General features: G+C 43.3%; 1 protein-coding gene across 27 annotated transcripts in view; it reads left to right on the top strand.

Annotated features, from left to right (window-relative positions):
- ANK2 (ankyrin 2) overlaps positions 1-21,852 on the top strand; it is a 793,913-nt gene that overhangs the window by 599,334 nt on the left and 172,727 nt on the right. For all 27 annotated transcript variants that reach the window (XM_073602841.1, XM_073602877.1, XM_073602815.1 and 24 more), the window contains 5 exons: positions 804-1,001; positions 1,656-1,754; positions 1,949-2,047; positions 18,457-18,555; positions 21,168-21,365. In XM_073602841.1, coding sequence (XP_073458942.1) covers positions 804-1,001; positions 1,656-1,754; positions 1,949-2,047; positions 18,457-18,555; positions 21,168-21,365 — 693 coding nt within the window. The remainder of the gene's footprint in view (positions 1-803; positions 1,002-1,655; positions 1,755-1,948; positions 2,048-18,456; positions 18,556-21,167; positions 21,366-21,852) is intronic.

The raw sequence follows: 21,852 nt of genomic DNA on the forward strand, positions 1-21,852 counted from the left end.
AGACAGTTGACACAAAACGATTCTTGTCCCAACTGGAAGATTTTCCTTGTATTCTTGTTTTGGTGACAACTCAAAACTTTGGATTTTCTTTTATTTTCAGTCCTAATAGTTACCAGGAAAAATAGAAAGAGTGCGTCCCCTAGTGGTAACATATACAGGGGTACTAATTCTTTCCCACTCTATTCAAAACTAAAAAGGAGAATGTTTAGGCCTTAGATACACGTTATTGTTATTTTATGATAGTAAATGATCAAGTTAATTGTTTTTAAGTGCAGTGCCACTCAAAACTGATTTTCTGATTTGGTAGTGGAGCAGAGTTCGATCTGCGGTTAATCTTCACTGCTGTACACGTTTTCCTACTCCCAGAACAACTATGACAGTCTAAGAGACTAAATGCAGCTGGGCTACTTGTGTCACCAGTTCGTTCTGCATATAAATGTGTATGTAGAATCCACCAGAGGTGACAGCAAGAAGCTTGGTAGGAAATTGAAGCTCTGAATGTGTCACTGATGTACTTAGGTTGAAGTGAGTATCTTTTTACTGGGAAAATCAGGATTGTAAAAATATAGAGAGATGATATATATAAGAAAAGGAAGTACTTGTGTGGTCAGTATGAATTAGTCATATCCTTTCATTATTTCTTAGATGTTTTCCTATAGACAGCACAAAAATATGTTTTTCCTCATATTTTTTTTAATTGGCTACAGGGATCATGGCTGACACATTACTTTGTTTTGGGTTGCACTGACCATTAAAATCATAGCTACTGTTGATTGTACAATTTGTTTTATGATCAAATGCAGAATGGACTTTCTCCACTACATATGGCTGCTCAAGGAGATCATGTGGAATGTGTCAAGCACCTTTTACAGCACAAGGCACCCGTGGATGATGTTACCCTGGATTATCTCACTTCTCTGCACGTTGCAGCACATTGTGGACATTACCGTGTCACAAAACTTCTCCTGGACAAAAGAGCAAATCCCAATGCCCGCGCTCTGGTAAAGTGATCTGCGTGCTTCTTTCTACTGGACTTTGTATTGTACGTGTGTGTGTGTGTTTATATATATATATATATATATATATATATATATATATATATATATAGGTTCTTCAAAAGGTTTCCACATTTTTTATAACGCTATTAAATATAAAAAAGTGCAGAAACTTTTTGAAGACCCCTCGCAAACACACACACACACACTTGAGATTTAAGACTTTAAGATGATGGTGAGATGTTTACTAACAATCTAGCTAAAGCCAGTAGTCAGGCAAGCTAGATGTGTCTATGTGCACTCTAGACACCCCCAGTAATGTCTGTGTCTTGTGGCAACAATTTACTACTATGCATTTTCACTTGAGAAAGGTTTGCGGAGGTATACGGTACTGTTCCTTTATAATCATCATCTGATCCTTTATAATCATCTTGAGACAATTAACACCAGACACTGAAGACAACTCTATATTGCTTACTTCAAACATCTGAATTGATGTAGTTGTTGACTGCCATCGTGTTGCATTGGCTGCAGAACACTACTGTGGTTTTCACTCACATTCTACTTTTCACCGTTGCTTCTTCTGAGAGCTGCATGTTTGTTTGTTTTTTGAGTGTGAAGTGTGCATGGGTTTTCCTAACAGGTTGTTTCTCTAAACAGAATGGTTTTACTCCATTGCACATTGCCTGCAAGAAAAACCGTATCAAAGTTATGGAACTGCTAGTGAAATATGGGGCTTCAATTCAAGCTATAACAGAGGTAGAACAGGTTTTCTTAGATCAAAAAATCTGCCACCCTATTTCCTGCTTTCTCTGTCCTGTCTCTGTCTCATTTTACTTGTAATATCCACTATCATTTCTCTCTATCCTCTTATTCTTCTGCTCTTTTGTAAATGTGGAAGCCCACCTTGGTGTTGTGCAGGGGAGTAAAATGCCTGTTGGTTTGTTCCACAGTCTGGTCTCACTCCAATACATGTGGCTGCATTCATGGGCCACTTGAACATAGTCCTCCTTCTGCTGCAGAATGGAGCTTCTCCAGATGTCACTAACATTGTGAGTATGTCTTACAGTAAACTAAATGACTAGTTTTAATGTGCATTTTACAGCTTACTTGACAATTGTATAATTTCACCAGGTGTTTTTCTTTGTGAGGAAACTACCTAACCTGTTGACCTGCATGTCAGTTGCTGTATTTTATTATTATAATGCCAGCATTTTCCACAGCACCTTGAAGAGTACTTCTTACACAGTGCAGCATACACTCTAATCTCTTTATAAGAGACAGTTAAAGCCCAATTGAACTTCTAGTTTACATTTGGCTAATTGCATTCCCAGTGCATCAAAACAAAAGGTGTGCAAAATCTTATGTTTTGTGTTCTTTAGAAGACAGCCAAAGCCAACAATAAGCAAACCTTATTCCTCCTGCAAATTGGAGAACTCTATTTCAGCAGGGGGCATGCTGGGCCACTGTAGAGAGACCACTATTTTTACGCAGAGAGCAAGGGTCCCTCTTTGCAGCATGGTGGCAGGGAGCAATCTTTTTTCAGGCAGTGAATGCTTTCTAAGGAAAACCAACAGTAAGGCCTTATCCACACAGCATTTTAACCTGACCTGCGGCAAGAATTCAGCCGATTCCTGCAGCTGGATTCACAAGCGGTTGCAGAAACTTTCAGGCGCTTAGCTCATACAAAGCAATGAGTTGTCTACTAGTGTTCAGATGTAATAGCACATGAGGCAATTACCTGTGGTTAGGAGAGATGAACACCTCTGGATCTAAACCGATTGAGTTCAAAGCTGATCATCTGTCCTTAAAGTAGAAATCTGGACTAAATCTATCTAATCTTAAACCTGCTCCCACCTCAGTTTTTAGTCCTATACTAACTATTCTAGGAGCGATCCGGCCTGGTCACATGATCAGCTCCCAGTGCTGACTTTAGGGGAGAGGAGAGAGCAGGGACAACAACTGTAGTGCCTGGGTGGTGACACCACCCATAGGCCTACTATGGGGTATCTGTTGTCAGCTTTCCCAACTCTTCCCTGAAGCCAGAGCTGAGAGCCGATCACCTGACTGGACCAGAGCGCCCCTAGAATAGGTAAGTATATCACAAAAACCTAATTGAAAATTCACGCTAGGGCCTAAAACTATCAAAAATAAACTGCTGCCACTATACTCAGATACGGAGTATAACCAAATAATAAGCCATAAGTGCAGTGCGAAATAAAAATAAAAGACTTATATCACCCATAACAAAATTATAAAGACCACAAAATTAACATATCTTGGATGCAGCAAACTTATGCAATTGCTACAATAATATGTATGACAATCCACCTCAAAAATAAAGGGCAAATGCAAATTCAATCTCGTACGAATATATCATATTCATGCAGAAATAACAAAAATGTGCAAATATACAGAATAATGTGCAATTATCAACATGTAAACAATATATATGTGCAAATCCATGCATAAAGTGCAAGTCCAAAATATATGTAACAGTTAGAAAGATAGCAAACCAATCACCTAAACCCTCCTGGGAAGGTCCCCCGTCCCTGTCATTATTTAGGGACCTTGTTTTGAAAGACTTGGACTCCATGAATATTAGAAAAGAGAAAGCCCCCAAAAATGTGCAAGTAGGCTTGAAGCATTTGTGCTAGGAGTGATGTTGTGATCTGCCCTGTGGATAAGATAGGGGGAATTGTCATTATGGATAAAGATACGTATGATGGCGAAATGCAGAGAATTTTGTAAGATGCAGTAACCCTACTTTGGCGTATAGAATTGATCTTAGGTTGATAATTGATAGGAGGGTATAGGGATGGAATAAGAAGGAAAAGGCTTTTTCAGTATCACTGCCCCCTAAGATACCTGTCATGTACTGCTTACCAAAAGTTCATAAAAGTTTAGAGAATCTACCAGGTCATTCCATCATCCGTGTAATTGATTCTGTATAATCTAGGACTGGAAAATACATAGACTAAAATTTGCAACCACTGGTGATGGGAACTCCAACTTTTTTTAAGGACACTAAACATGTGATAAATATTTTGCAGAATGTTCATTGGCAACAGGGATGCATTTTGGCCATGGTGGATGTGTCTTCATTATACACTGCAATCTCACATAGGTTGGGTCATGAGGCAGTTGATCATTTTTAGGTAATTGGTTTGCTATCGACGCCTCTATAGTGGCCTTTGTTACCTGCTGTGTATTTGGGACTTGCACTTTATGCATGGTTTTGTCCATATATATTTTTTACATGTTGATACAGTATTTGTATATTATTCTGTATATTTGCACATTTCATGTCTACATGAATTTGATATATTCATATGAGATTTGAATTTGCATTTGCACTTTTTTGGGGTGGATTGTCATACATATTATTGTAGCAATTGCATAAGTTTGCTGCATCATATATACAGTATAATAATTTTGTGGTCTTTATAATTTTGTTGCGGGTGATATAAGTATAGATATGTTTCCTGTACAGGCTAGTTAGTATTTGACATGAGGCTGGGAGCAGGTTTCGCCCAAACTTAGGTTTAGACCACTTTAACTGTAGATAATTGTTGCTTATGTGGTTGCATGTGAACACCTACGAACAGCTGTGGCCGTCATCATCCTGTGATTGCTTTATATGTGCTTGTATGTCCTGTGTATCCAGTCAGATTTAAACTGCTAAATATAGTGGGACTTTAAGACAAAAAACAGTTAAACCTTAGGGTTTTGGATTGTGGAAACAAATGAACACAGAGATAGTTATGTGCTCCCTGCTATTAGCTCCCTGTTAAAACTGTATCCCAGGAACCTAGTGCTGTAAGGCAGCAGTGCTGCTACAATGTGGTTTGCTCTCAAATCTATATAAATATACACAGAGATTACTTACTGCTTAAATTACTCAGAATAGGCAAAACAATGCTATTTATGTTGGCCAGCTTATATAACTGACTTGATTTGTGTAGCTTTATAAAAAAGCTGTAATGTACATTTCAGTGTTACTCATTGAAAATGTTTGTGTCCATAGCTAATTTATGTATGTAAAAGACGTATAGTTTTGTCTGCTTTCTGTAATCCATTGTGTCTAACTAGAAAGCCTGTTATTGCAGCCATTCGAAAATGATATTTTAATTATAGATGGGTCCAGGTGTCTTCCAACACGTGCAGTGGGGCACAACTTCTGACACGCTTATCCACTACTGTGTATTCCAGACTGTTTAATGCAATCTGCAGATGTATACCGTAGTTAATACAAACATTGGTAAAATAGTCAATATAACTCTATTAAAAAGTTCAAGGATCAGCGAAACTTAGTAAGAGCTATAAGTTCTCAAAAGATTTGAGTTGATGATAGAGTTAAAAAACAGGATATGTCAAGCATATTTATGTTTTCTGCTGCTTATCATATTGATTTGTAATCGTTTCAAATGCTTGTAAGCTTTTTGTTATTCATTTTCCATATGTATACAGTGCTGGTCAGGACTGATTTTCTTTAAATTGACTACCTAAGCTGTTTTTACGTTATTTTTTGTTGCACAGTTCTATTCGCAGCCTAATTTAATTTATTTCAGTAATTCAGTTAAAAAAATGAAACTCATATGTTGTATATAGATGTGTTACACACAGAGTGATATATTTCAAACATTTCTTTCTTTTAATTTTGATAATTATGGCTAATAGCTAGTGTAAACCCAAAATTCAGTATCTCAGAAAATTAGAATATTACATAAGACCAATAAAAAAAAGGATTTTTAATACAGAAATGTTGGCTTACTGAGAAGTATGTTCATGTACGGTATAGTATGCACTCAATACTTGGTCAGGGCTCCTTTGGATGAATTACTGCATCAATGCGGCGTGGCATGGAGGCGATCAGACTTTGGAACTGCTGAGGTGTTATGGAAGCCCAGGTTTCTTTGATAGTGTCTTTCAGTTCATCTGCATTGTTGGGTCTGGTGTCTCTTATCTTTCTCTTGACAATACCCCACAGATTCTCCATGGGGTTTAGGTCAGACGAGTTTGGTGGCTAATTGAACACAGTGATACCATGATTATTAAACCAAGTATTGGTACTTTTGAGGGCAGGTGCCAAGTCCTGCAGGAAAATGAAATCAGCATTTCATAAAGCTGATCAGCAGAGGGAAGCATGAAGTGCTCTAGAATTTCATTGTAGAGGGCTGCGCTGACTTTGGTCTTGATAAAACAGTGGACCAACACCAGCAGATGACATGGCTCTCCAAATCATCATGGACTGTGAACAATTTTGCATTTCATTTGGAAATCATGGTCCCAGAGTCTAGAGGAAGAGTGGAGTGGCACAGAATCCAAGTTGCATGAGGTCTAGTTTGATGTCTCCACAGTCAGTGATGATTTGGGGAGCCATATCATCTGCCCACACAGTACCACTACCTGGCAGTGGCGTTGCTATGGGGGTGCGGTGGGTGCAGCCCGCACCCAGGTGACACCTGCCAGAGGGGTGACACCAGGCCCGGATGGCATGCGGATATTGCATGGCTGTTGCGCTTTGGAGACACAAGGGCAGTACATCGCTCTTGCTGGTGACAGAGGCAGCACCGGCTGGAGATCAGTAGGGGGACTCATGAGAGGCAGAGATAATATAGGCAGTAAGGAAGGACTCAAGGAACCAGGAGGAGGCTGACCGTCGGGATAAAGGAAGAGACCAGAGTGAAGGAGCAAATGAGGGGACTGAGCATTAGGTGATCCTTACAGTACGCAGCACTGAACACTCGATCGGGGCACACACCCAGCACATGCCATTCCCACAGATAAAGCCTCAAGCTGTGCTGTCTGTGCCTCCAGTGAGGGTGGCAGAGCCGGCTGTGTGCCTGGACAGGATGTGCAGGAAACGACTGAAGGGTAAGGATCCGGGGCAAGGTGAGGAGGGAGGAGCCTCGCCCCTCTCTGTCTCACCCCCCACCCCCCTCTCTGTGTCTCACCCCCCACTCTCTCTGTCTCACCCCCACTCCCTCTCTCTCTCTCACCCCCACCCCCTCTGTCTCTCAACCCCCTCTCTCACCCCCCTCCCCCTCTCTCTCCCCTCTTTTATCCCCCTCTCTCTCTCACCCCCACCCCTTCTCTCAACCATCCGCTCTCTCTCACCCCTCCTCTCTGTCACCCCCCACTTTCCTCTCTCACCCCTCCCTCACCCTTCCATCTCCCTCTCTCACCCCTTCTTTCTCTCTCAGACCCCTGCCTCTCTCCCCACTTTCTCTATCTCTCTCCTACTTTCCCATCTACCCCATCTCTCTCCCTCCTGTTCCTATCTCTTCTACCACTCCCCCCTTCTGTCTCTATCCCTCCAACCCCTCTTTCCCTCTTAGGGCTAATTCACACTAAAACAGCATGAAATCACAGAGCAGCCGGAGCAATTTGGCACTCCAGCCGCTATGCATTGCAGGCTGCTAGGGGGCAGTGTGATGCACAGTTCAGTGCGTCGTACTGCCCCCCCCCTTTTTTGTACAACCTTTGTTTGAAGTATACAAAATGTACATTTCATTCTCCACAATATCGGGCAGCACTCTGTCATCTCAGCTTCTCAGAAAAAAATGCATTCTGTCAGTAGATTTTCAATGTGTATAATAAAATTGTGTGTGTGTGTGTGTGGGGGGGGGCTTCAGAGTCCAGTGCCTATAGGCTCCTGCGATGTAAATCCAGCCCTGGAGAGAGAGGTGGGGAGGGGGGGACAGGGACAAATATAGGGAGAGGAAGAAGAGATAGGAAGAACAAGAAAGATGGATAGAGAGAGAGAAAAGAGAGATATAGAAAGACAAATAGAGAGAGAGAGAGAGAGAAAAGGGCAGGAAGGGAGAACAGAGAAAAAACAGTAGGGTAAAAATATATTGGGAAGAGGTTATTGTGGGGGGGGGGGGGGGGTGACACCATGTTTTCTCGCACCAGGTGACACCAGCCCTATTGATGCCACTGCTACCTGGTTTAATGATCATGGTATCATTGTGCTTGATTGGCCAGCAAACTGGTCTGACCTAAGCCCCAAATAGAATCTGTGGGGTATTGTCAATAGGGAGATGAGAGGCACCAGACCCAACAATGCAGATCAACTGAAAACCTTCAAAGAAACCTGGGCTTCCATAACACCTCAGCAGTGCCACAGGATGATCGCCACCATGCCACGCTGCTTTGATGCAGTAATTCATGCAAAAGTATTGAGTACACGGAAACACTTCTCAGTTAGCCAACATTTCTGTATTTAAAATCCTTTTTTATTGGTCTTATGTAATATTCTGTTTTTCTGAAATACTGGTTTTGGGGTTTTCACTAGCTATAAGCCATAATCATCAAAATTAAATTTAAAAAAATGCTTGAAATATACAGTATCACTCTGTGTGTAACACATCTATATAAAACATATGAGTTTCATTTTTTTAATTGAATTACTAAAATAGATTAACTTTTTGATGCTATTCTAATTTTATGAGATGCACCTGTATAGCAGTGTATTCTACTGTCAAAATGTCTGTTTATTAAAATCTTCTACTCTGAAAGCTTAAAGCAGTATTAAACCCAATAAACAAAATGTAATATAGTATATTGCAGCTTACCAGTCTCTAAATGTGGAGGCTGCATTTGTTTTATATTTTATTTTATTTTATTTCTTTTTACTTTTTTACCTTATTATCTTCATCTGGTGATCTGACCAGTAACATACTTCCTGTCTTGGGGTGTCTCCACTGCACTGGAAGAACAATGGAGACACCTTTGAACAGCAGCATTGTCAGTCTGGAGAGAGGGTAGTGTTAGATGCACCAGCAAATTTAAATGGACATAACAAACAAATTAGCTGATCTCCAGGTAACTTTTGGTATAAAGGTTCTACATTTATGAATAAAAGCTGACCATTGTATGCATCTCTGTCAGTGTTCAATGGATTGTCTCAGTGCTACTTTTGCATGACAGCTTGGTCTGTTAAAGGAAGTTGAAAAATAAAATAGTTACTGACCAGATCACCAGGTGATAATAAAGCAAAAAAAAAAAGTTTGTATGAAAGAAAACGAATGCAGCCACTACATCTAAGAATTGGTAAATTCTGAAATCTATGAAAATGTTTTAGAATAATATTGCTTTAAGGAAACTCTATTACTTAAAACAGACAAGGCAGACATTTGCATTTCTACAAATTGTGGTCTAGTGCCAGCATGTTATCTTTCTTCAAAGCATCTGTTTATCACCCGTGCCATTTTGTGCCCCACTGCAGCTTACAGTATATTTTTATGTATAACCCTTCCCATATATGAGAGGATTCATTGGTTTGTTTGTAAGCAAAACCCTTGATTGGGGTATTGCCCACATTATCGGCTGTATGCCATCACCCAATACCCAATTACCACCTTACCAAATTACAATAATTAAGCCAGACAACTTGTTTTTGGGTTAAAATGGCCATAGCAGCCTCTTTATTACACAAAAAACAAACCATAACAAAACTTTAATAAAAGAAATAACTGACTTGAAAAAACTGCATAGGATTATTGAAGGCACCCTTGACTGCTCAAATTTCTGTATCTGGCACTACCTCGCCTATTACGGCCCCCAGCCGTGCTTTACGCCAGCTCTGGGACAAATTTAGGCAAATTCACCAGCCAATACAGCCAACTATTACTCCCGCCCTTATTAGGGCAGGTACACCCCTACCATAGATGGGCCCAACCCATCTTTTTCCAAAGATATTCACTATCCCCGCCTTCAAAAACCCTACGACCTCTGCCATCTGCTATGACACTATACAATCCCCGCAAAATTTTCCCACACAAATAAACATCACATTCCCCCAATATCATACGAAAAAATTAGGGAGGGAGGGTGGGAGAATCTCCTCAGTTGCTATCCAAATTCAAAGTGATACTGACAGACCAACACCCACCTAGCAACTCATTAGGACCACCCAGCCACACCCTGCCCCACCCTATGCTCCTCTAATGGGTACCTCTTATCATATCTCTCCTGATACTTGACCCTCCTACCAACTGTATCACTTTCTTAACAACCCCCACCTTGCTATAGCCTTATAGGGAAAACCCCATCATGCTGGCCCTACTCTTATGCTGCGCTTCAGCTCCAGGCCTATACTTGATTGGGGTATTGCCCACATTATCGGCTGTATGCCATCACCCAATACCCAATTACCACCTTACCAAATTACAATAATTGAGCCAGACAACTTGTTTTTGGGTTAAAATGGCCATAGCAGCCTCTTTATTACACAAAAAACAAACCATAACAAAACTTTAATAAAAGAAATAACTGACTTGAAAAAACTGCATAGGATTATTGAAGGCACCCTTGACTGCTCAAATTTCTGTATCTGGCACTACCTCGCCTATTACGGCCCCCAGCCGTGCTTTATGCCAGCTCTGGCACAAATTTAGGCAAATTCACCAGCCAATACAGCCAACTATTACTCCCGCCCTTATTAGGGGAGGTACACTCCTATCATAGATGGGCCCAACCCATCTTTTTCCAAAGAAATCCACTATCCCCTCCTTCAAAAACCCTACAACCTCTGCCAAGACGCCCGGCGTGAAACCTTACGCCTGGGTGGCCCGCCACACCCACAGAGCTCTTTGAATGCCGTCTTGCAAGCCCAGGAACCAAAGGTCAATCCCTACTGCATTCAAATGAACCCTGTCCCCTCTCTAGTACAACCACGGATCTTGCTCCAATTCCCTGTGACGAATCGCCAAACCGCCGTTGCGGACAAAAAATTTTGCTACAGCCTTATTGATCTTGATCCTGGCTCTATTAATCCGCTCCACAGATACAGCCAAACGCCAAGAGGCCCTGGCCACCATGTCCGACCACACTACAATTGTGTCCGGGAACAGGGTACGCAATCTTAAGAGATCATATTTAATGTCTCTGCATAATTCCCTGGACGCCCGGAGCCCCAAATCATTTCCTCCCACATGAAGTAGAAGTACGTCAGGGGGCCTGTCAAGCCTGGCGTAATGGTGCACTTCTGGAAGAACCCCCAACCACAACATACCCCTGACCCCGATCCACCTGATCCTGACCCGTTCTCTGGAGAATCCCAACTGACGACCATCCTGCCTAACCTCGGCCCTCTTAGCCCCCCAGAAAACGTAAGAATGGCCCAGGATCCACACCAAACATTCCGAACCTGTAAAGTAACACAAAACATAAAAAACACAAATCCCCAGCACCAACACACACCACAAGAAACCAACAATTGATCGCCCACAACATGTAAGAAAAACACAAGAAACAGAAACACACGTAAAACCTGATCTCCTTCCCCCACTTAACCGTGCTTACCTACGACCTATCCAAACTCACAATAGATGAGGCCGCACATACAGTCGAAAACGTTGTGACTCCCATCTACCAAGTTGATGCACCAGCTTGTCTTCCAGGCCCCATCGGGCCGCTTCGGTGGCTGCTCCAATTCTGAAAGAATGGGAGGAGTAATTGTGTGTCGAAAAAACCCGCAGCCAGGAGACACTTCTTGAAAACAGCCCCAAACTGAAACCTAGACAATGCAAACCCATTAATATGTTGGAGCAAAGGACCGCGGTCCGTGCCCCTGACCTCCAACCATTCCCGAACTGCCCGACCAGGGCACAAGGGTGAGCCCCTTACCTCCCCCAAAGTAACCCATGTACCCTTACCACCTTGGTCGGTTTTGGACCTGCAAATGAAAAGGGACACCACTTCACCCCTAAGCATCACATCAGCCCAGTCCAAACCACCACCACCCCGTTTTGACCTGCACACCAATTCTCCAATTCTGAACGCCCCAAAAAACGCCAAAATAAATGCCGTTTTAAAAAGCGCAGCCTCGTAAGGCGAGGAAAAAACCTCACCCATGACACCTATGATAGCCCCTAGCATGCTGAATGAAACCGGGCGGTGGGAATCCCTTGTGTTCTTACCCCGCCTGTAGCCCCGCAAAACCCGTTTTACCAAAGCATGCTTGGTAACATCCCCAACCCCAGACAATTGAAACCAAACAGCCAAGCCCGACATTTTCTGACCCAATTTGGATGCGGAAACTCCACCTTCCACATTCCTGCCAATGAATTCTAGCACCAAGCACAAATAATCACCTTCGCTAGCACATCCACCTACCTCCCGTTCGAGTGCAAGCCACTCCCCCCAAACCTTCTCATATGCGGTCCACGTAGCCGTGTACACAGAATCCTTGATGAGCCTTGTTACCGTTCGAATGCGATGTCCCATAAGTGGTCCAGGCAAGGCCTGCCATGTCGCTCTGCTCCCGGCGCCAACATTCTGAATCTGTCCCACTGTAAGCGAGACAAAGCATCAGCCACATTATTGGTCACACCCGGCACATAAACAGCACGAACGTAACAATTCAAACACAAACATAACAGCACTAAATGCCTCAAAAAACGCACCACCGGTGGGGAAGAAGCGGAAATTTTGTTAATAGCCTGTACAATCCCCAGAAAAAGAACCCGTTTGTTCCTAAATTCCTGCTGCCAAATTTCCACCGCCATCACAATGGGAAATAGCTCCAACAGCACCAGATTACCCAGTAAGTCCGCCTTGCGCCATGAGTCCAGCCATTCACCAGCACTCCACTGACTCCCCAAGATTGCTCCGTAACTGACTGCCCCGGCCGCATCCGTATAAAGCTCCAAGTCGCACGCAGAAACCATTTCATCCATCCACAATGACCTACCATTGAACTGTGCTAGGAACAACTGCCATAACCACAAATCATCTTTGTGTGCCTTAGACAAACGCACAAAATGGTGCGGTGCCTTGACCCCCGACGTGGCCGAAGCCAAGCGCCTGCAGAAGATCCTGCCCATGGGCATAATGCGGCATGAAAAATTCAACTTGCCCAACAATGACTGCAAGGAACGCAAACGAATCTTGTTGCTGCCGAGGGCAAAGGACACTGCTGCCTGCATGTCCTCCACCTTATCAAAGGGGAGCCGGCATTTCATGCACACCATGTCAATCACAATCCCCAGAAATTTCAGCGTGGTGACCGGCCCTTCAGTTTTGTCTTGCGCCAAAGGTACACCAAATAACTCAAAAACGTATTGCAACGTGGCCAACAGAATATGGCACCCCCTGCCCGTCGAAGGGCCAATCACCAAGAAATCGTCCAGGTAGTGAATTATGGAATGCAAACCGGACACATCCCTCACCACCCATTCCAAAAAGGAGCTGAATGTTTCGAAAAGTGAACAAGATACAGCACAACCCATAGGCAGGCAGAGATCGACAAAATAATGACCCTCCCACATGCAGCCCAACAAACGGAAGCTGTCTGGATGCACTGGAAGAAGGCGAAAAGCCAATTCTATATCCGTCTTCGCCAAAAGATCCCCCTTGCTGAACTTCCGAACCCAACTATCCGCCTTGTCAAAAGATGCTTAAGAGACCGTACAAAACTTGTGGTCAATGGCATCATTAACCGACAAACCATGCGGATATGAAAGATGGTGGATCAACCGGAAAGAATTGGGTTCCTTCTTGGGAACCACTCCCAACGGAGAGACAACCAACTCCGCTACAGGGGGCGTTTCGAAAGGGCCTGCCATCATAACCAAAGCCACTTACTTAGCCAATTTCTCCGACACCACCGAATGGTGTTGTCGTGCCGACAACAAATTAGCAGGGACAGGAGGAACACCGGATAAAGTGCAAGGGATCCTAAAACCTACATAAAAATCATGTAAAAGAAGCTGTGCTACCGTTTGATCAGGATACCTACTTAGGAATGGAGCCAGTTTTTCCACCTTCACCGGCGTCCTCCCTCTTGCCAGCTTCACCAGACTTACCTTTGTTTTGTTTGAAGCATTTCGCAAGTGGATGAGATCCCCCGCAGCCTGAGTATTCATGTCGGAACTGGCATGATCCCCCAAATCTACAGTTCCCTTCATTGAACTGCCAACAGAAACCTTTCCACTTTCCGGCCGATGGTGACGCGGTTCCTGCTCCCCCACCAGCCCCCCCTGAAAAGGGGGTGTTTGTTGCCCTCGCCTGGGTCATCAACTTCATCCACAAGCTGATATCCTTGTGGTCCCACCTAATTGATGGCCTGAGCGCCTTGCGTTGACGGAATTGTTCATCGTAACGCAACCAGGACACTCCCCTGTACACCCTCTGCGCCTCACCAATAGCATCCGCGTAACAAAACAGCGCGGAGCACTGATCTGGAGACTTCTCGCCGATGACACTGGCAAGAATATTGAACGCCTGTAGCCAATTCCCAAAAGTCCTGGGAATAAGCCGGTATCGCCTCTTCTCCTCTTCCTCCTTCTTACTCTCATCCGGCTTGACCTTGTCCAGGTTAAACTTTTCTAGGTGTAACAGGGAGAATATCTCCACGTACTCACCTTTCCAAATCCTATCACACACTTCCTGTTTCAAGTGAGATCCCAGCGGTCCCTCGAAGCACACATATACTTCGCATTTAGCCGCGTCCGCTAAACGCACACCCTCGGTGTCCCTGTGGACTTCTTACCCTCCTCAGCCGCCTTGGCTGAGCTCTGCGATGATGCCTCTGCGGATGACGTAGCCACCACCGCCTGCCCCCTACTGGGGGGAAGTCACCGATACCCCTCCCGTTAGCCCCCCAGGCGAGCCCTGGCTGGCCACATCCCCTGATGCAATTAGCGGAGACTGCGCAGCTGTCGATGCCGACGCCGGGGAAACAACACCAGTCGCCCTAGATGCCGTGGAAACAACCCCAGTCGCACTTGTCCCCGTGTCGCACCTGGCTAGCACTTCACTGAAACCTGCCATGAACGCTTGTAGCAGTCCAGCCACACCAGTCATCCTGGCTGCCGTTGCTGGCACCACCGACGGCACCCCTAGCAAGGACCCACCCCTCACAGCCGTGTCCTGCAAGGCTATCTCCCGAACAGCAGAGTCTTATGCCCATCACAGCACCCCCCCCCATAATTCGCTGTCCTTCCTCAGCCACAGAGCCCCCTTCCCCTGTACCTGTCCCTGTGACAACATTCCTGTACTAACATCTGACTCAGACGACATAACAGCAGACACATAAGACACACATGGATAATACTTACCAGGCTGCCCAGACCGCTCAGCCGTCACTCCGGATCCCTGCAGCTGATCATCTTCTCTTCTCCTTGGACCGGCATGCGCCCCCTCCTCTCCTTCCTCAGACGCTGACAGTTCTCCCTCCGACCGATCTGCCTCTTCATGTATCACGCCCGTACAGGCGCTGACAGGCGCTGGCCTATGACGTCACCGGAGGCCGCCGCTCCGTTCTCCTTCGAATTCCTCATCCCCCGCTGCGCTCTCTGCCTAGGACCTGTGACAGAAGCTGTGTGCAGGTCCGGCTGAACTGTAGGCTCGGCACCGGCTCCCCTCTGGTAACCTCCGCTTCGTCTGTTGACAGTCCCAGCCGTCCCAGGCATCAGGCCGGCACTGGGTGAACGCACTCTCCCCCGCAGGGCTGCTCTAACGGCGGGAGCAGCACCCGCAGAGGCAGCCGTAAAGCTGTAGAAGGGGGGTGAGATCGTATGGCTGACCCACTTCTTACCCCCGGGGGACGCCTGTGATGAGGATTCCTCCCAGCTCCGTTAGCCTGCTGAGAAGGCGTTCTCTTGGCTGCGGAAGCTGAAGGGTCCATTACTGGGCTCCCAGCACAGCGACACCCCCTCGGAGTCATTTCAGGGCTCAAACGCTCAGGAGGCCTTGACCTCCTAGCGCCTGTAGTAGAAGGGGCAGGTGTAGCAATTACCTGCCCTGACTCCGGCAACAGTCCAGACAATTGATCACGTAGCCAATGCGGTCCATTGGCAACCGCTGCCGCGCGAATCCTGGCCAGCATATTGTCAAGATCCTCCATCTTAATTCAGTTAACTGCCAGACACAGCTAAACACTCAGAGAATCTTCTCGGTTGTTGTCCAAATTCAAAGTGATACTGACAGACCAACACCCACCTAGCAACTCATTAGGACCACCCAGCCACACCCTGCCCCACCCTATGATCCTCCAATGGGTACCTCTTATCATATCTCTCCTGATACTTGACCCTCCTACCAACTGTATCACTTTCTTAACAACCCCCACCTTGCTATAGCCTTATAGGGAAAACCCCATCATGCTGGCTCTACTCTTATGCTGCGCTTCAGCTCCAGGCCTATACTATTTAGTTGCTAATTTAAAAAATAATTGGATTAGATCTGTCAGCAAGCAAATAATGTGATTATTTTAAATTGGCAAATGCAATAGTACAATTGATATACACCATCATACAGGAATCATTTATTTTTCTGAATTTTAATATTGTCGCTTGAAGAGCCTGCATTTAGTCATATGTTGTCCAGTGCAACATTTTTGTGTACTATCTCCACAGTAAAATAAACACCTCTTGCTCTTGTTTCCCCTCTTTGTTAAGAAAAGTATCCTTGTGCATGGAACTTTCTGGTCTCTCAAATTCTTATAAGACGATGAAGGGGCCTTCACTCAGTTGACGATGGCCAGCCATCCATGCATGATCCAGCCCCCATAACAAATATTCTTAACCAAAGTACACAGGGCCCATTCATCTCCCTCTGCTGCCACCCAACTCCCCCTTTTGCTCTTACTAGAAATTTCCAGCTGTCAAACCAACAGCTCAGAATTTCTGGTTGCAATTTTGGGAATGTTGTCTGAAATTTAAAAAGGAATTCTTTTCTGGAAAGAAGAGGTATTTTAAAATGAGAAACTGTTTAAATGGCTAAATGCAACCAGTTAACAATATTGCATTCTTTCCTTGCAATTAGAGATTATTTATTATGCAGACCAGCGCTTGGTATTTGTAATAAAAACATGTGTGTCTACCCATCCCTTCTTATACACCGTTCTGAATAGAAGCACAACAGTCTTCTATAGGGACATGGGAGATGAATTTATTTTCTTGATACAGAGCTGTTTAGCTGCAGGGCAATAACCATCTTAGGCCGTAATCTGTGAATTCTTTCACATGTGAATGTTTGATACCTTTGCAGTGTGTCACTGTAAAGTATTTCAAACGTTAACATGTATTGAGTTAAGGTAGCCCAATCACTTTTAAACAGGCTGCCAACGCATGGTAACAGACTAAAAACCGATCTAGAGCATGTGTGCTGTGGTGCACCACAATGCAGACCAATGGGATCTATTGTACTTGTGTATTGAGGTGCCATTCTAAATTAACAACATCACAATTCACTGCACTAAATTTCATACATTATGGTGTGTTGTGGTAAAACACACACTTTAACAAAACAATCATTTTAATAGTGGCCCCATCATCTGCACATGCTTTACTACCCATAATTTATTTCAGCTGCTGGGAGTGAAAAGAATAATCCCTGTTTAATAGCAAAACACAACTTACACTGGGCTTAGAACTTTCTTGCTGTCCCCACAAAACAGTGATGGGTACCTGAGCAGCCGTTCGCCATATACCAGCAGTGTTAAGTAGTATTAAGGGTGTGTATCGCTGTACCTGGAAAGTATTGCATATTTTACTATCAAGTAGCCAACTGGAGAAAGGGCGGGGGGAGGTTGTTAGAGACAGCGCTACCCATAGGGGGACATTTACTAAAGCTGGTGCACTCAGAATCTGATGCAGCTGTGCTTGGTAGCCAATCGGCGTCTAACCTCAGCTTGTTCAATAAAGCTTTGATAAGAAAACCTGGAAGCTGATTGGTTTCTATGCAGAGCTGCACCAGATTTTGCACTCTTCATCTTTGTTAAATAACCCCCATAGTGCCTACAATAAAATGAACAGATTGCTTTGTCCTGCATAGGCAAAACACAGCTTTGATTTAAGTTCATTAGGTATGACATATGAGAAAAAGCAGTAGGAGCAGTGCTCTTTGCGGTACTTTGTCTGATAGACCTTGTATACACAAAATGTCCGGGGTGAGCACTGATACGACATACAATATTTTCATTAATGCAAGTGACCTAGTATAGATGGCTGCTCCATTAAATATTTGCTTTAAAAACTAAACAGAAGCCTCCGCATCAGAGCATGTTGATGCTACAGGACAAGTACATGTTGATTATACAGCCCTTGTTCCTATGACTAGCATCTCTTGGTGCCCAGTCCTCACCACTCCAACACCACAGTAAACATAACAATTTACCAAAGAGTAGTAACAGTGGAAAAAGTACCAAACTGCTATAAAGATATTACAGTATTATATGCCATGAATGTATTTATTATTTGAATACCGGGACAATTATGCAATGTGAATAATTTTTAATTATGTCCCGCTAAATCTATACAAATAGTTGACACATATAGTTCTTCTATCTCCTCATGTTAATATTTTGTTTTCAGTAATTAGATATTATTGGTAAATATCTGTTTTTTTTATGTACTGAACTTTCTACAAAATGTTTCAGCTTTTTGTTTCAGTAAAACATAAATAGTTTTTCAGGCATATTAACCAATCTCCATCTCTGTATTTGCAGCGGGGAGAGACGGCTCTGCACATGGCTGCTCGCGCTGGACAGGTTGAAGTGGTTCGTTGCCTTCTCAGAAATGGTGCCCTGGTAGATGCCAGAGCCAGGGTAAGCTACTGTATTGTTTGCAACACTGGAACATTTGTTGGGTTAGAAAATGGAAAAGGAGGATAGGGGAAGAGTTTTCAGCTTTAGAGAAAACGTTTAAATTACAGAGGAGCTATACATGAGCATGGCAATGGTTTCTATAAAAGTATATTGACTTTGCTTAAAATGATGGCCTTGATTTACTAAAGGAGTAAATATAGTGAAACTGTGTTCATCTAATACCCAATTAACTGCAAGGGAAATAAATAAGTAAAAATGAAGGTGAATGATTGAAGGTAACACAGCATTACCTCAATAAGCTAAGTGAACATACAAAGTGAAAATTATCTCTATATATCTGTCTGTTTATCTAAATCTGTCTGTCTATGCATCTGTCTACATAAACAAAAATATTTTCTGCATAGAATATATAAAATATTAAATTGTTTATCCATTCTACTCTGGAAAAGCCTACAGTTGGAATCATTGTAAGTGTCTGTGCTTAATTGTAAATGGCCATGCTGCAGCCTTCCTACATACTTTCTGCTACTAGCCTGGCCATGACGGGGATCCCTGGTACCTAAACCCCACTGCTTATGCCTAATAGCTTAGAGAATACTAATAGCTTTTTATGTTTCAATCAACATATTGCAACTTTAGTTTCCAAGTTATATGCATGCATGTAATATTACAGCTGTTTTCATTTACACACTAGTCATTTCTTTAATTCTTTCTTTCCTAAAGATATTTGACAATGATGACTGATCCAGATTAATATGTTACATACAGCTTGCATCTAAACTTACTGAAATGCAAAAATTAATTGCATCTATTCCAGCACACACAGTATTCACTGGCAGTATTAACTAACACTTAAGTTAAAGTAGAATGTTAAGCATGTTGTCCTCAGGTTTGCAGCTTAAGCAGTATGCTCCCTTAAGCCTGAAGTTTTTGCTCCAGTTATTCTAAATATATATGCTATTTTTAAGATATATAAGGTCAATTCACTACAATATCAGATTTTTATGATTAGAAATTGTGAGTTTTCTAAGGTTTAACCACACAACTCAATAAAATGTACTCCTATAGTATATAATATTGATGTTTGTGTGTTTTTAATTAGAACTTATTCACAAAGAATTCTCAATCACCAAACAGGTTTTCACTCCTTAAATTAATGCGTTGGGGTTTATTTACTAAAGGCAAATCCACTTTGCACTACAGGTGCACTACAAGTGCACTTGGAAGTGCAGCTGCTGTAGATCTGAGGGGGACATGCAAGGAAAATAAAAAACAGCATTTTTGCTTGTACATAATTGGATGATAAAATCAGCAGAGCTTCCTCTTATTTCATATCTTTGCCTCAGATCTAAAGCGACTGCACTTTCAAGTGCACTTCCAAGTGCACTTGCAGTGCACTTGTAGTGCAAAATGGATTTGCCTTTAGTAAATCAACCCCTTTGTGTCTAGTGAGGAAAACAAGGTTCCATGAAGCTGTCATTAGTTGTTTAAAAATATACAGTTCACACACCATAGCAAGATTTAAAGCTGAATTCGGGGCAATATTTTTTTCCATGTAGTGGGGATGTGCCCGGACTGCATGGGTTAACTGCCTGTTTTTGTCTAGGGGTTCCGAGAGTCGAGATATACCTACCTAATTGTCCGATCCTCCCAGGGGATAACAGGTCCCTTTGGCTTACACCCTACAACACCACCCCCCCCACCCCCGCGGTCCAGCAGTCTTGTGTGGTGGACTGTTCCTGAAGTCATCATGCCCATACACAGCTCTGGACATGAAGAGATCAGGAACAGTCCACTGCTGGACATGGGGGAGCACTGTTTTCTGGAGGATTGAAGGATCTGGTGAGTATAGGCTCTGTGTTCACCACTAGACAAAATGAGTACATGGGAAAAGTAAAAATTGCCCAGAGCTTTAAGTATGTGAATTAACAAAATTGCTGTGATAATGATGTGGTTCAGATAACTCAGACATCTTAGTACACTGACTCCCTTTTGCTGAGAATACATATATAGTTATAAAGTAGTGAATGTAACACTGTAAAGCAGTGGATGGGCCATTCACTGCTTTATAAATATGCCCCTGAGCACTTTAAATTGTGTACAAGCTGGATTACAACAACAGATATCACTCTTTGATGTCCATGAACTTCATTATGTAATCATGTTAATAGTATTCAGGTTTAACCCTTTCAAGTTTAATAAGCTAGGGCAAAGATGTGTGCAACATTTGCACTATTAAACATGCCCAGGTACAGCATTACTTTATATGGCATAAGCACCCTAAATTCTGACTACACACAGTGTTATAACCTGAAAAATACAGTGAATATCTATTGGCACAGCTATCCAGGGTTCCATTCCTTTTTCTTGGAGCTCTAAGTTCACTGGAGGAAATTCTACCAGAGAATGGTCATTGCTTGTATTTAGTAGACAAATGTATATAACTTTACCTTGGTGGTTCTGTTGGGGGTAAGTGAACTTAGCTTAATTGTAGTCTTTGAGAATAAAACATCTTCGGTTCTTGGTATTGTAATTACTGTCTTCATAAAACATGCAATAACCTTTTAAGGTGAATTGACTTACATTATGTTCTGTTCTTACCTCTACTTTAGGAGGAGCAGACACCTCTACACATTGCATCTCGTTTGGGGAAAACAGAAATTGTTCAGTTGTTGCTCCAACACATGGCTCACCCAGATGCTGCTACTACTAATGGCTACACCCCTCTTCATATCTCTGCTAGAGAGGGGCAGGTAGATGTAGCTTCAGTCTTGCTGGAGGCTGGAGCTGCACACTCTGCGCCTACTAAGGTAACCACTTCATTTTTCTGCATGACAGTATTGATGTTTTGCAATAACAAGGCTTTCCTGCTAGAGGGCAATAGAGCACAGCCTGAAGCATCTCACTGCAATGCAACATCATCCAGTTATTTAAAGGGGTTGTAAAGGTAAAAGATTTTTTATCCTAATGCATTCTCTGCATTAAAGTAAAAAACCTTTTAAAAGCATCCCCCCTCCAAAAAAGCTCACTGTATCTGAGCACAATCTCAATCAGGCGCTGTGCCAATCTGCAACAGCTCTTCTCCCCTTTCCTCTTCTCAAAGGAGACCCTGCAGCAGTGAGAGCCATTGGGTCCTGCTGCTGTCAGTCAAAGCCTGTGAGGAAGGATCTGGGGGGTGTCTATAGTCCCGCAAGGCCTGGCTTGGGATTGAGCCCTAATGAGTTCAACCACAGCAAGCAGCTTGCTATGGGGGCACTCCGAGAGGAGGAGAAGGCAATAACAGGTAAGTATAATATG

The sequence above is a fragment of the Aquarana catesbeiana genome, linkage group LG01 (genome assembly GCF_042186555.1).
Source record: "Aquarana catesbeiana isolate 2022-GZ linkage group LG01, ASM4218655v1, whole genome shotgun sequence".
Taxonomy (NCBI): Eukaryota; Metazoa; Chordata; class Amphibia; order Anura; family Ranidae; genus Aquarana; species Aquarana catesbeiana.